This window comes from Acipenser ruthenus, chromosome 13 (assembly GCF_902713425.1).
Source record: "Acipenser ruthenus chromosome 13, fAciRut3.2 maternal haplotype, whole genome shotgun sequence".
In the NCBI taxonomy this organism is placed as follows: Eukaryota; Metazoa; Chordata; class Actinopteri; order Acipenseriformes; family Acipenseridae; genus Acipenser; species Acipenser ruthenus.
Window position 1 is genome coordinate 33,780,899 of NC_081201.1, and position 16,844 is coordinate 33,797,742.

The 16,844-nt window shown below is 37.1% G+C and overlaps 1 protein-coding gene across 1 annotated transcript in view; it reads right to left on the bottom strand.

Moving 5' to 3' along the window:
• The window catches only part of LOC117417702 (wings apart-like protein homolog), a 31,605-nt gene that overhangs the window by 9,884 nt on the left and 4,877 nt on the right, over positions 1-16,844 (bottom strand). The window contains exons 3-10 of the mRNA XM_034029907.3: positions 10,622-11,333; positions 9,648-9,985; positions 9,265-9,386; positions 2,683-2,778; positions 2,117-2,272; positions 1,604-1,740; positions 1,074-1,185; positions 248-475 (exon numbers count right to left, since the gene is read on the bottom strand). Coding sequence (XP_033885798.2) covers positions 248-475; positions 1,074-1,185; positions 1,604-1,740; positions 2,117-2,272; positions 2,683-2,778; positions 9,265-9,386; positions 9,648-9,985; positions 10,622-11,333 — 1,901 coding nt within the window. The remainder of the gene's footprint in view (positions 1-247; positions 476-1,073; positions 1,186-1,603; positions 1,741-2,116; positions 2,273-2,682; positions 2,779-9,264; positions 9,387-9,647; positions 9,986-10,621; positions 11,334-16,844) is intronic.

Here is a 16,844-nt window from a genome sequence, read left to right on the forward strand (position 1 = left end):
ATATATATATATATATATTACACATGCAACAATAGCACACGGATGTAAAACCCTGCTTATTTGTTTCTAGTAGAGGTAAGCAGAGAAAGTCAGTCCAGTAGTTGAAACACGCCCAATTTTGATTGCTCGCACATGATTTAACAGAGCTGGTCTGTTCTTTCCAATTAATAATTTCCTTTAAGAGCGCAAAGATTTATTTGTTCTCTATTAGTTTTAGTTAATTTCCAAATACAGAAAATTGTCTCACCGTAATGTTCTCTAGATCTAGATGCTTGTTGTGTACTGTTTCACAGAGCTTACGAATCTTCTCTTTAACTTTATTTATCTCCTTTTCATTGAGTTGAATCGCTACAGAGGAGTCCTGTTCCAGCTCCAGGAGTCGAATCATCAGGTCCAGGCTGGCACGGTCCAGATCCATGTTCAGCCGGTCCCTGCTCAGGATGTACATCAGCGAAGCAGTACACAATGCCAGATTCTAAGTAAAGGGCAATTACACAATTAGAAATGCATAAGCATGGAAAGGAGGAATGGTTTCCATGATAAAATGTTATTGCAACTTTCAGATTCTTAAATTAGCAATGCAGTAATTATTATATTAGTTCTATAGGGGGTTGAGTATAGAGCTTTAGCAGCATGCCTAAAATTTGTCAGTGTCATCTGCAGAAGCAACCATACAAGGAGATACATTTACATATAAACCAAAAATATAAAATCAGTCCAAAAACTAAAAAACTAAGTTAAGACCAAGTATTCACTTCTTTAGTTTATGGTGTAATTTGGAGAAAGTTTCAGTATTGTGTTTGAAGGATGTTTGGATGATGGGATTCCTATAAGACAGTATATGAAAACACCTTTAGCCTGTCTACAGGTCTAAGAGCTTCGATAAAATGACATATTCCAAACGGAAATGAGTAATTTTCTTTCCACTGGTAACAGTTCCTTTTTGATTCTCTCCTGTGTATTTGCTCACCCATGTTTTATATCCTGGTAAAAACCACATAATATTTAAATCGTAAGGTTTTACAGGATCAAAGCGACTCACTTGTCATTTAAATAAGAACATATAGACCTACTGGGTGCTGAGGGGCATCGTTTAGCGTTTTGAAGACCTGAGCGACCATCCCATGGGCTCTTAGGTGCATTCGGAAACTAGGCATGGCACATTTTGAAGCCAGGCTGATAATACTGAAAACACAAAATCAAACATGGAACAGTGTATTAGATTATGTAAAACACTAGATTAGTTTACAATGTACTATACATTGTTTACATTCAGAGCAAGATGTGTTTACTGTGTATGCTATATATTATTCTAAGCAGACGTAGTGATTGTCATCAGAATTGCTTGATTGTACTGTACCTAAAAAACAGTTAACATTCTTCTAGTATCAGAAAAAACACACACACACACACACAACACCACCACCAGACGGTCTACTGACCAGACACACAAACACTGTTAACCAGTCTCCCGAGATTTATAATTTCTTCAATAAGCATTCAAATGGTGTTCCCTTTGCAAGTGTGTTTACTGAGATTTCCAAGAGAATGTCACATGAAACGTGGGTTAAGCAAGCTTAAAAAGGTCACAAAAAAGGCTTACCTAAGGCAGCGTGTGTTGAGGGGCTGACTGCTCTTCAAACCTGTCTGTAGGTACTCAAAATCATCCGTAAACTCCTGGTTTTCTCCAAACTCCACCACATCATTAAAGTGCTTTACATGCTGGACAACAGTGTATAACTGAAATGAAATATTATAAAGAAAATCATTTACACAATCCAACTGACCTATAGTTTTGCTTACCTCAGTAGCCAACTGTCCAATAGAAAGCTTTAGGAAGAGTAACATCTGGCCACTAAGTTTTCAAAAGCCTGAGGCATCCAGTCTATTTTTCCATATTGATTTAAAATAGTTTTTCCTAACAAGGTTTATTCCAATACAACCTTCAACTGAGACCTAATGGTTAAATATGTTGATGTAAGCCAACGATGACCAATGACAGCACACTAGCCTTGATATAACCAATAACCTAATTTTATATTAGGTGGGTGGGTGGGTGGTGGGGCAGGCATTTAGCTTCACATAGAATAAAACAGAAAAAAATCCCATTGCTTACCTCTTTGTCTTCTTTCCTACATTTCAGTGCAGTAACAATGTATTGGTAGGGCTGGGTGGGCATTGTCACAGACTTGATCACTCTGGGAGGTGGTGGGGGAGCCTTAAATAACCCATCATCTTTATGGGCAGTTGTCTCCTTTGTCGATATACTGGCCTGCAAAACCAACAGCTATGTATCTACAAGCACACAAGCTTTGTGTCCTATGATGGGGACTCATGGATACATACATACATAGCATACTCCCTACACTAGAATAAGTCTATCAGGTAGACTTCTGATAATCAGACATAGCACTACATTTTAAGAAATGCACAGAACATGTTGATTCAGGATTTATCCAAAATAGTTTATTTTAGATACCAGATGTTAAGTTTCTCATTTCCACAATATTATACTCTGCTTTCTGGAATCAACACTGTAGATGAATAGACCATTCTAAAGTGTGACCAGCAGTGTATATTTCACATGTTATATAGGATTATTTTATACAATGGCATTCTACTGTACTTCTTACATCAGGGCTACATTCAGTCAGCAGTGTAACAGATTGCAGCATTACTCACTGGAGCAGTATGAAATCTCGACAGCGGGGGAGGTGGTAGCTCCTCAGGCTCTGGCCGATTCCAGTGTCTGGCATTATATACAGCTTTAGTGGGAGACTGGGAAAAAGGGAAAGAAAAAACACATGTCAAAAGGGCATCTTTAACACACAAACTTATTTTTACCTCACTATGAGTCTGCTGTTCAGACACATTTTATTTTAGTAAGTTTGCATTTAGCCATGCGCACCACTACTTATCACCATCCACATGAAAAAGCATTAGTAGAAAAATATGTCTCAAGTTTTTTTTTTTCAGGTTTTCACCAAAAACAGTGGACCAAATGTTTACCTCTTTTCTGGTTTCATTTATAGTATTACAGACAGGAGTGGACACTGCATTTCTACAATAGCTGTACTATTCATGCAAATGTATGTAAGCTGGTGACATTTTCACATGGACTACAATAATGCAGACATTGATGGCTGAAAGGTTCTCTAAGGAAATGCTAAAGCATCACTGAGACATGAATAACTACAGGGGCAGCAATTTGCAACAGGACTACTAGGAACAGCACTTGTTCTTAATGGGCACAGTAGATAATCCTTGGGATTAAAAAAAAAAAGAATTACTGAACAAAGGATTTCCACTCGAGATATGCTTAAGTCAGTAAAACATGAATACACAACTGTATAAATAGCAGTAAAAAATTAATAAAATGAACCAAATCAAATAAATGACAAATTCAAAATCAGGAAAATTGAAAACATTTGGAAAATTCTTCAATTGCTAGACTATGTCTATGCGTTAGTTTAACTGGCACAAAGCAGAGTATATACTGTAGATTTCAGGATTGCAACTACTACTGTCATTTACAGCTTACTTTATAATGGGCGAAAGCTAAAGCGAATTATTTTGCTGTCAGTCATTCAAATCTACTGCAGTAGTTTCCTAACATTTAATTATATCTTGGAGACACAACAATAAGGAGCAACGACTTCAATTAAAAGGACATTTAAAAACGATACCTTGGACTCTGACATTTCTTTAGCACTTAAGAACCTTTATTATGACGGTGAGAATTTGGTTCTAGGAGATGGTTTTTATAGAGCCAGATCACAGCAGAAAACTAACCCAAGTTTAAATGAATGCACAATACACAAAAGCCAAGTCACAGTAGCATTAACAGCAGGATTGATCAGAGATTAAGCCAAAATTTAGTTTTTGGCTCAGATGTCCTCTGTTGTAAAGCACTCTGCCTGTTGTTGGGATGATAAAAAAAACAAATAAAAAAAAAACCTAACCTGGCACAGAGACACTGCAGGTTGCATTGACTAAAGTATTTCACATTTGATTTACTCTTATTAACCAGCTGTTAATCTTAATGGGGTGGTGAACAGCCCCCTCCCCCCTTTTTGTGTTTGTTTTCCTGCTGCTGAGGCTGTAAAATAAGGACGACACATCCAGTCTCACCCCAGGTGTGAGGCATCAAAACCCCATCCAAAAGATCACACTTCGTTCCAGCGCTTGAAACGATCTTCAAAACAGTGTGAAGTCTCGGGTCATGTTTAATCTCCAACGCTTTGTTGTTTCAAAGAAAAAAAAAAAAATGATGGACATCACTCTGATGTTGCACAGTGGTTACAGTAGCAGCTCCCCAAATACCACCGTCCTTTGCAGTTGAGGGCCAGTATGCAACAGACATTCATGGGGTAAATTTGCTTGCCACTGACCTAAATTTCATTTATACCAACATTCTCTTTTCACTTCTGTATTGCTATGCATCCTGTTCCCGTTCAATAGTGTTGGAAGCCAAAAGAACCAGATGCCTTTGTGTGGAAGTTTCAGACAAAGCAAAAAAATAAATAAAATTCCAAAATTGTAGTCCTAAAAATGGACAACTTAAAAGGATTTAGTTTAATAACCACCACTCCCACCCAAACAGTAAGGCAGCTGTGTGGTCCAGTGGTTAAAGAAAAGGGCTAGTAACCAGGAGGTCCCTAGTTCAAATCCTGGCTCACTCACTGTGTGACCTTAAGTCTTTCGGGAGAGGCGTTGTAAGTGACTCTGACAGTTCACACACCCTAGTCTCTGTAAGTCGCCTGCTAAATAAATAAATAAATAAATAAATAAATAAATAAATAAATAAATAATAAACCTTTGAGACTGGAAGTACCTGACCCAGCTCTGTGCTAATGAAATCTTCTTGGTTTAAGCAATTCAAATTGTGACGTATGCCATTGCCAGAATCCTAGCCCATTACATTATATTTCATAAACCTTGTTAATAGGGGTGCACCGATAATTGGTAGCTTATCAGCATGACACCGATATAAGGGAAAAAAACACAAATCGGCTGTCAGTAGTTTTTGTTATTTTAGTTGATAATGTACACCAATATTCATGCTTGAATTTCTTCCAGCACAGAATGTAATGTTTGATCAGGAGCGCTTACTAAAAATGCCACAAGAACACGACACTCATTTTCTCAGTGCTGTGTAACGTGTGATCAAAATGCAGTAAACACATCTAAAAAGAGCAGCGTTTGGATTTTGTTTTTTTAAATATCTGAAGACAACAATAGGATAGCGAGTTGTGTGCAGAACAGACTTGATGCTACATTAAATCCAACAATGAACTGCAAGTAGAATATTATTCTGATGCTTAAAAAAATAGGTTGAATCCTAAATAACATTGATAGTTAGTATTAGTAGTTTAGCGTACATGTAGCCTATACAGTTACCAGACTAATGTTCACCCTAAGTAATGCTTTGTAGTTGGTTTCAGGCTGACAAAACTAATAAATATAGGGGTATTTATTATTAATAATTGCAAATTATTATTCAAATGCAGCATCGATGCGCAGTTAGTTACAAATCTGCCTCTGCGATCTCTCTGCGATGTCTCTCTCTCTTTGGCAGCTTGGCATCATCGCAGGTCCTCCGCCATAGCTCACTTGATCAAATCCTTGAACGCAAAGTTTCGCTGAAAAGCACTTTTTAAAAAAAAAGACTAAAGCAGCAACAACAATCTCCCAAACTTCTAAGGAGTTGTGGGCTCTTAAAACGTAAAGTGGGAATTACCTTTTGTAATTTTTGTTTATCTTGCTCCGTTTATTCATCTTAAATCAGCATTGGTTGCGGGTGTATTAGGTGGCATTTTGAAGCTGCAATTGATTACTGTGCTGTCTTGTTTAGTAACAAATTCAAGTTTGATTGAATTTTGTAACCGGATATTTTCATGACATCTTTTTGTTTTTGATTAAGTGAGCAATTTAAGTTAGGATTTTTAAGCAGTGTATGTTTAAAATAAGAATTTTACGAACGCTGTTGTAGTTGACTTTGCATAGTCTATTTTTTTTTCTTTCTACTGTCCCGTATAGGTCAAAGTTAGAAAACGCAATGTTTGACAGCTAGTAGCTATAAAAGTTAATGTCACATTATTTATTTTTTTCTACAGAAGTGTTTTACTAGTAGAAATGCAGTGTTATTTTTGTTTGACTGTCGTAAAACAAATGTATAAATGGCTGACAAGCACACAATATAATGCTACGTTATTCTTTGTATTCATTTTCTGAAGTAAATGCAACAAGTAAACAATACCTGTTCATTTTTGTCAAATACAAGTAAACTATATCTGTTAAACAGTTTAAATATAGGCCCTGTGTCTTGTTCTAGTAGTATTTATTAATCCGTATCATATCAGTATTGGCCAATATGGGTAGATAACCATCGGCCAAGAAAATCTTATTGGTGCACCCCTACTTGTTAATGGTCAGATCTTGAGTTGTGTGCTATAAAGACTATTCCTGTGCAATGTTATTCAAGGTGGTATCTCGGAAGAGATAAAGCTATTCCTCAACACCATAATTTACAAAACAGTGTCAATACAGCATTGATTAGGAGTGCACAATGTACTCAAACTTTCAGTTTTTTGCTCATTTCATTTTCATATTATGTTGTAAATTAGTCTGAAGTAGTAGTTTGTGTGACCTTCAAAGTAAATGAGATTTAGGAAAAGTTACATACAGCTAGGTTTTACAAACTCCTTGGCTGTTTACAGTATGAATTTCGCAAAGTCTGGCCAAAGCCCAACACAGTTGACTGCTTGCGTTATGTACCAGCAACAGAGCCCCATTTATATTTCCGAACAGGAAAGCCACAGCTTTAAGGGAGACACTTGCTGACTTTGAAATCGGAAACATTTCTAAAGACTCTGAAAGCCGGTCTCAGGGGACATACAGAAGACAAAGGAGTTTCAATCAATAAATCGAACCTTATGGAGTGAAATGCAACAGGTAGTGCATCAACAGCAATTGTATACATTTTTTTTTTTTTATCAAGAAACTACTATTACTGCTATGACTTAATTACCTTAGGGTACACCAGTGTCAATAAGCATCTGGAAGACCAGCCACAAACTCTGCCAATACCTATCTGATGTCTTAAGGTAAAACTCTTCCAATTTGTTATAAAAGTAAGTTTTAAAAGCAAGTTAAAATCACTGAAACAATATACATAAATAAATAATTTATTCAGAACTAGCCACGTGTGATCAGTAAATTGAGGCAGATGTTCTGCAACAGTATCTTTCGCATTGCTAAACCTTAAGACCAGCTGTGAATTACCAATACAATGTGGTTAAGTCAGATTACATGTACAGTAATAAACTAATGCAACTGCATGCTTTATTATATTAAGTACTAAATTGTATGCTTAATTTCAACCCCTCACCATGTAAATATGGGGGCAAAAGTATCTTCAGGCACACAGCAAAATAAAAAATGGACTGGAAAGTTTGTTCATAATTGCTTGTTATTTCCCCCCAAAAAGAAAAGCAAATAAACCACAGGCCACACAACTGTTTTTCCAATAAAATAATTAAAAAAGGAAACAAATAAGCTTCTCCATTTGGTCACCACAATTCACAGCTAAGCTTAATTGTTACTTCTGAAATTAATTTGTGATCATGCCCAGATTACATGAAACCTTATGAAATCCATCACAAACCACTTAACCAGTGCATTTAACAAATGATACAAACAAAACTTAGAAACATTATTACTATGATCATTAAGGATATACATTTTACTGGCGCATGGTTACTTACAACACTACTTTAAAAACTGCCTGAAACTGAGGGCAAGTTGTACTCTGCTGTCCATGAAACTCAAAGGGTTTGACACTAGGTGAGATGGGGAAAGCAGGGTAAAGAACACTTAGTTTCAGGTCAATTATCAAAGCAGGAACACCAGTGCCAGGTGGTTGTCTACTGCAATTTAGTATTTGCAGGAAATATGCATAGTAGACTTCAGTTTATTTTTCAAATGTCCCATTTAAGGTCTTGCTCCATCGAGGACTCCTTGTGGACTTACTAAGAATCTTTGAGCCTTTAACAAGTGTTCTGCAAAATGAGCACACTGATAAAACCTTACCATTTACTGGGTCATGTTGTGCACCAATTTAATCATGAGAACATCTGTAACAGTCCTGCAGGTACGATTATTTCTTGTGTTAACATTTTTCGAGTTATTGGTCCAACAAGGTCTGCTCCTTAATGGTTTTGTTTTTTGTTTTTTTTAATACTTAAAACTTGTGGATCCAGTATTCTATTTTTTGTATAAATATTTTATAGGGAGACATCACGTGTTGACAATGTCACTGCACCAAGTGGAAAATTGTGCCAAATACCAAATCCAGAAACGCTATGAAAGCCAATAACCGTATCCTTAACTGTAAATAAATACAAAAAGATAGAATTGCACATGTTGCCCAAGACACTTGGAAGAAGAGAACTTAAACATCCTGAGCTCAGCCTTATCAATATACAATGCTGTTCCATTTCTCCATGGGCTTAGAAAAGCATGGCCTTCTGCCAGTGCCCATCATTAACCAACACAAAGATCTAATGACAGTTTCAGTAAACAGCCACCCTTCGGAAAAAGGCTGCATTGGCTGCATCAGCTCTGCCTACTCTAAAAGCGGTCAGCATTTTTTGACAGCTACCTATAAATGGAGCACTAGACCTTTTTAAGCATGTCTGTGGTTTTGGAAACAACTGTTAAACTCAAGTAGTGCACAGTACTTCATCCGTGAATTTCAACGGTTTCCAAGGCACCAGACAAATATTGTTTTTACACGTCCTCTGGTTCTCAAAAAACAACAAATAGATTAAGCCAAATGTGCAAATTATCTACAGCCTTGACAAATGCTACCCAAATCATGTTTTATATGGTTTAGGGGGAAATTGTAGTTTATTTGCCTCTTTTCTGATTGCACTTTTCAGAAACTCTTTGAAAAACACATTTTCCTGCTCAAGCAATGTTTGAAATGTGTATGGCTGCAATCAGACATAAGCATTTGGCAATAAGATTACTACGAGTCACAGGTCAGATAAACCTGGTGACATTGTAAAAATCCACATTGCATTTAAACAAGTTATTTTGAAATTGTGGTGCAAGCCACATATAAAAACAATATACTAAAACAATTTTAGTGTCTTCAAGTAGCTTTGGTTTTCTTCCCCACTTTAACTTAACTTGTACAAACGCAAGACACAGAATTAAAAAAAATAAAAAAAATAAAAGTACAAATGCACCACTGCTTACTCGCTTGGGACCACTGAAAATCTTCCTGGTGCTCTCCTTGGCCTTGTCCGACTGTTGATTCGCTGGCCTCCTTGTCACTTCAGATACTGTTGGGAAGGAATCATCTTGGAAATCTAGAATGTCTGAAATGCAACACAAATGCATTTTCATTAAATCTTTTTTTTTTTTTTAAAAGCTTTACCATTCTAAAACAATTCCCTTTCTAGCCTCCCTTATTGAAAGGATTTAAACATTTTTTGCAATACAATATATCAACACAAGTTGGATCAAAATTGTATGGCAATGTCTAGATATAGGCCCAAATATCGTGGTAGGGAATACAGATGTAATTGTTTTAGTTCTCTTCTAACCTACTAATTCAAAAATTGCAACCTCCACCTTACCTGTATTGGTGCTGGTCTGGCTATCTTGGGAATCGCTCTCCCCCATGCAGGAGAGCTGCAAGCTGGACGAAGTCATGGAGGCTGCAGTGGCTGTGCTGGCTGCTGCTGGCGCCGCCGCCTTTTTCTTCTTTGCCTTCCTCTTTTCAGATGCCTGGGACCCTTCCTCTTCATCGCTGTCACTTTCACTCACATCATCAAAGCCAAAGTATTTGATTTTGTAATTTGCACTGCCTGAGGCTGTGGGGTCACCCTCAATTCCTTGGCCTCCATGCTCTTCATCAAACCCAAAAAACTCCAGTTTTGCAGCTTTTTTCGACTTGTTTTGGGTGGGCCGGAATCTAGAATTGTAGCACAAGATTAACACAAAAGATAAATAAACAGGATTCTCATATCAAACTACAGGGCAAAGGTTTAGCTTGCTGTTAGAGCAAAGATCCTAGGTCCAGATTCCAAGCTCGGTCTGACAAATGTTATATAACTTCAACAATGGTTGGCCAGAATCTATCCCTTCATTTCCCGAGATGTCTGAAACACAGGCCATCATTGTACAAGGAATACCATTGGCACCAAAACAAACCTAAACTACTCCTATCCTAAAATCCATGAACCTGCTCTTCTGCAAACTACTGTATTTATATTTATAATTGTCAATAAAATCATGCTTGGTCAGAACCCAGTCGCTGGATTAATACAGTTACACGTTTTTAAGATCTCCTTCTGAAAACAACTGCATGTTTTTTAATCTGGTACACTTTTAAATTAACTTTTCTTTTTAGGTAGCAGCACATCTATCAACAAAAGGTACACAATTAGCCTGTATCTCACATTGCATATTACTGTACTACCTTCAATAAGAAAAAACTACTTTTGCTCTAGTTACTATTTTTTTTCATCTTACAAAATCTGACTTGGGTCACTTTTACTTCAGGCTGTATACAAATCTACATTTCTTATTCTTGTTTAAAGTCAGGAACCTGGCTGGTCTGGCTGCAGCGGCGATCTCGGTTTTCTTCCTCAATCGCCCAGCCTCCCCTAGATCGGCCGGGGCAGCTGTGGTAAACTCGTCTATGCTCCGCTCAGTGGTGTCCTGGATGGTGACATTGCACACAGACAGACATGACGGGTGCAACACTGTGTAGTCTCTAGTCCTCCCTCTTCCTGTGTTAGCTGGTTTGACGGCCACACTGTTAGTCTTTGCCGATGACTGTCCGGTGCTGTCGGCTAGCTTATCAGAGTTGTCTACAGGGGAAGACTGCTTGCCCTTGTTGGGCCGGCGGTACGTCCTGCAGTTGGATGGCCTGAGAACGGATTGGGAGACAACTTCTGCTTCGGCTGGCTCCATGGGGATATCAATGCCTCCACCGCCAGCCTGATCGCTTTGCGACTTCAGAGAAAAGTCACTGTCAAGGTGGGAGGCAGACTCCTCCACTTTGCTCTCGTAGTTTGCCTCGGTCCCTTGCTTTGTGCTACCAGTCCACGTGGACTCTTTGCTTTTGCTGGTCTCGGAGTTGGGGGAGTCCGACCTGAAACCTGCACTCGACTGCCAGCTATCGAAAGAGTCCTTAGTATCCATCTTCAGTGTTGTTGTTTGAGCACTGGGCTTTTTGTCACTCTCTGTTGCGTTCTTGTACCAGGAGTAACTGTTCTTTTCAGTGCTTTCATTTGACCAGTTCTGTGGTGTCTTCTCTAAAACACAAAAAGAAAAATAATACAAACATAAGATAATATGGACTTACTGCTTTTGCAGACAGGCAATTGGTTTTGTTACACAATATTAGCAACATTTTCACTGGTTTAACAATTTCCCCCCCCCAAAAAAAGATAACTTTCTAATGGATTAAGGAATTATTAAATGGAGTAAATGTTTGGCAGTAAGAGGCTCTAACATGGTCATAGCAGGTTAATTTAAAATGATTAGTCTATTATACTTGGAGTAAAATGACTAAGAACATTTGCCAGTAATATAACACGATTTTTGTTTTTCAAATGTACTTGCACTGAACCAGGCTGTTTAGTACTACTGGCTGTAGCATCAGTACTTTTTTTTTAAAAAAAGCCATGTGAATACTGGTATACAGTAAATGCATGTAATCTGACCTATTGCACTGTGTGCACCAGGGGTAAACAAAGCCTCCATTACAGTCTCAGACTGCTATGGTAATAAACCAGAATATTCTGACCTAACAATTAGCCTTACATGCACTACTATCATAGAAGAACAAAGACATTAAGAAATTAATTAATACTAGGTAGCTAAAAGGGATTAATTTGTAAGTTTTGACTTGGGATCTAAAATTAATTTAGAATTAAGTGTCCTTCATTCTACACAGTGCATTGATGTCAATAAAATACTGTCGTCAATAGACATAATCGTATTTTGTTAATGGATTTACAGCAGACACTTTGTAACTAAAGTTAGTTAATATCAGAACAGTCTTTAAATGGCTATCCCAGGGAGGTCTCAGAAGCAGACTCCACCCAAATACATATTATGTAACAAAAGGAAGAATGGGCAAAATATAATTTATTTTTATTATTGGAAACTGTGTCCGGACCAGACAAACTCAGGAGCTTGTACTTGAAAGTTTGTATAACAGGGAGTAACAGCAAGTACTGTGTGACAAGTGCACTATCAATACCTGTATTTATACGATCACAGCTGAAGAAATCTGGTTAAAAAACAAGCAAGGACAAACATCTTAAAGCAGATTGATTGCCACTGTACTATAACCTCTGGTCTACTGAATGGATTATTGTGGAAAAAAGGTATACAGTAGGTTCCACTAAATAGATGAGCAGATAGTTTATCATAGCCCATCAACAGGACTTTAACAACCCCCTCCCCCATTTAAATTAAGGTTCAAGTCAGACAAAGTAACTACAGTAAAGAAAAAAAAGACGAACAGTAACCATCAATTAAATTAAATACAGTGTGTACAGAACAGCCCAGTCTACACTTAATTTACAGTTTAAGTGGTTTTTTTTGGCATCAACTCAAAACGGGGCTTTGTTTGCACTTGTAGTTAATACACCCTTACACAGGGTGGAGGCAGGGGCTTAAAATCAGGAACGCCACCCTACAAAAAAGGGTAGCCTAATACACAAGCCTTTAAAAACAGGCAATCACACACACACACAAGTTTTGTTAAATAAACCGTGATTACAGTTAACAGTAACTTCCAAACTGGTTTCTTGAATGTAAAGACACCACCTTAAATCAATCATATCATGTACATAGCTGAGTTTGCTTCCATATTAATTCTTAATATTTTATGCTTCAGACAAAGGTGGCAAGGTGCAAAGCCACAGAGACCCATCAAGACCAAAAGACTATTCCTTGTTGAGAGGGTCATTACGGAAGAACTTCACTGACTAAGATGGCAAAATCTAATATAGTAATTTATGTGTCCATCATTAAAATACAATAATGGTTTACAACAAATAGGATGCTGTATCTAATCTAGGACATTCAAGAACACGGAAACGTGTGTGTGAAAATTTGCAATTACGCCATTTTAATATTTAGCTAAAAAATGTGGATCAAATTTGCTTAGCGATTTACATTACATGTTCTGACACAAAATGTAAACTGTGAGAAAACTTTACAAAACTCAAGCAGACAAACGTTTCAGGTTAAGAAAGCAGACAAACAATTTCCAAATACTTCCATCAATTTTAAGACTTCTATGCAAGGATGCTTAAAAAACAAAACACACCAAAAACATCTGTGAAAACAAACCCTGTTGTAAACTTTCACATCAATGTGTCACTGTTAGCACCTTTACAAACGGTATTTAATGTTGTTTTAACTTCTTGACCTAGGTGATTACAGAATACATGGTTTACCAAGTCTGAAGCTTTTATCTCAAAGCATTAGTCTTTTAACATCCAGAAACCAAAGTTACAAGACCCCAATATGATCGCTATCGTAGGACAAAGTGAAGCGGTGCTCTTAGATTCTGCTGGAAGAGTTTTTTCCCCCCCATTAAGCTTAAAATGTTTTATGAGATATTTGCAGTAGTAGGTGCAGTATCAGATTTGCAAACTCATATTGCATAAGCTCCCCTCACAGTGACGCTTAATAAAATACTCATTAAAAGAAAAACAATTTGACAAGATGTGGGTGAAGCAGTTCATGTACAAACACTTATCAGTAATGGACAAGAAACACTGCTTCAAATTGACAATGCAACTTAGATTGGGGGGGGTGTAGGGCATTTATTAATCTGTTTTTTCCATACAGTCATTCTCCTATTACATAATTGTGTAGCTAGTTCTTTATATCCAATCTTTACCTTTTCATAGTTCAGTGGGCAACACATTCTGTCTGATCAAACTAAATGGAAATATTACCATCATAACTTTTTACTGCCTGCAAACTCATGACTGGTTAATCGATTACAAGGTTTGTTACTTTTTTTAGGGGGCAATTCATATGGAGGTCATGAAACCTTTTTCACCGATGGACTATAAACTGCATTAAGGTCTGACATGATAGATGACAGAAAAACAGTTTAAGCAACATGATAGCAAAAGCCACACCGCAACTGAATACTGTCAGCACTTTCATTAAAATCACACGCTTCCATAACAAACTGCAGACAACATTTCTTCAAGTTCAAGTTGATTTATCAAATAAGGTGAACACAGGCTTACAAAACTGAACTGCTTATTTAATTGTATTGAACAATTCAAATTGTTCAATAAGCCACTGCAAGACTGAAGATGATGCAGAACTGAAACCATCTGCAAGGGTCAGTCAAGCACTTCCTCCAACACATAAGTGGAACCTCATAAATCAACTGTAAAAACACTACTTTGAAGAGTGAGACTATCGTTGATATGAGGTTAAAATAATGTGGCAGTGAAAAGGTTAATTTTTACTGGACAACACCATTAATTGAACTTAAAGTCCAAGAATACAGTTGTGTACCAAATATTAAGAACAACTGAAAGTGTACGGTCTCTGAAATTCCACCGCATTGCGAAGCATTTTCTGAGCTTCATAGAAGCAAAGTAATTCTTATTTGAAGATGTTGATAAAAACAACTATGCATTGCTAGGCCATCCTCATTTATAGAATAAACGCAGTACTCCATGAATATTCATGGTGTATCCTCTAAATACAAAAAGGAGGGATCCATTGCTTTTTTAAATGGTTTAGTTATGTTTCAAGTAAAATTGCCAAATATTAAACTACTCCTCTGGATTTGGAAAGAACATGAAAGCATTAATCCTAACACTACTTAAAAATTAACCAGATTGTTGTCTCATGACTGAATCACTTCCAAGATGAGGCAACAATTAACTTCCGTACTAACCAAAAAGGGCCGTGGGGCCAGAGAACACTACATTTATACATAACAAAAAGACAAACATTGCCAGCTATGCTCTGTGCAAGAGAGTATCTGTAGTGAGATACAAGTTACTGGAGTTATGTGCCCTCATCAGCTCTATGCCCAAGCCACAGGTTTTACAGACTGGTAGCAATTTGTTGAATTTATTTTTGGTTTTCACATTCTATTTTATAATCCAGTTTCTTTTTGCTACTTGTTGGTTGAGCACACATTGCTTTTTCATAAATTACTACTCTTCAGTCCCAACTGCATAAAATAAAAACGCACAACTCAAAGTATTCACCTGGGAATTTTTTAACAGCTGGGGAACCTCAACTAGCTGATTTCAGCCAGAGACCTTGACATGAGAACAGATTTTTTTTTCTTAATCTTGCTGATGCACCTTACATACAATCCTTTATCTAGGGCTGGGACGATGGTGATTTTTCTACCAATCGATGCATGGTTTTCTAAGAGACAATGCAACATTTGTTTCGTAATGCAAAAGAAAACACACAATAATGTAGAGAATAACAAAACACACGTTTTCAGATATCTGATGTAAGCACAAAAATGAAACATTTCTGCAGTTTATCTCTTTCTAATTTGAGTAAAATAAACCTTATAATTTAAACAAGAAACTTTAATCCTGTAGCAGCTATACGGGCATTTCACTGGGTTCGTTCTGTTCATGCTCGAGTTCCCGGGTAGGTTCATTCTAGAAACATGCATGGGTGTATGTGTGCGGGGGGGGGGGGGGGGGGGGTTGGTTTGAAAGAAATGGTTAAACAAAGGAAGCAACGGCAGGGAACTAGCATAGAGTTTTACATCATTTAAGTTTGTCCTAATAAAATTGACTAATGAATCGACATGTGGTTTGACGTTATTAATTTTGTTTTGATCCATCGATGAGTATTTGACCGATTCGATGCATCGATCCACTGTCCCAGCCCTGCCTTTATCACATATAGATGAGATGCTGCTGCTGGAGTACTAGGGCTGAGCAAATCATATCAAATGCCCTCAATCTATCAAGGTTAGAACATGAAATTAAGTTTTTTGTATCTTGCTCCTGATGCCTTGGGGCCCAAGTGATAGGAAGGATGGCAGTCCAACAGGATTAAAACAAGCACTCTTGAGATATACAAACATTGTCACCTGACAAAATGTAGGTCTATATTAAAAGCATCTGTGGTTTGAATGATTGCAGTATTTTGATAAAACAGTCATTAAGCATGATAATGGCACCCCAATTAATATCCATGCATGCATTAATTTAAAATGAATAAACATTTCCACAAGTTATTAATATCTCAGCCAATCAGGTGTATAGCAAAAGTTCAGTAAAAATTTAGATGAGGGGTCTGGCATTGAGCTAAACAAAGACCAACATTCTCAAATACTCAATAACTTCTATGTAGCAATACCAAAATTCAGAGTTTATTGTTCTATACAACTTTATTCTTTTTACAAAAGCCATGCAGAAAAATAGTTTTTCCTGTTAATCTCACTTGAAAACCAATATTATAACAGGACTGATCAACCCTGGTCCATTGTCTGGCACTTGAACACCTCAGCTCCCATAGAGAAAGAGATACGCTAGGTGGCGTAATAATGTTGTCATATCTTCATGAATTTATAAAAGTACATTTCAGGGAATGATTCTTAACTGTAATTAATGAAGGTAAATGGTCATATACTACTTTTTGAAAATATATTTAAACAACTAAAAGGGATTGCTAGATCTAGAAAGCGCTTTGGAGTCTCTAGCTCAGGAGTAAAGTTATGGTCTAATGGTGTTAAAAACAAATACAAAAAATAGAGGTTGTCATTGTTTTAATGCTAAAACTGTAACAGTGAT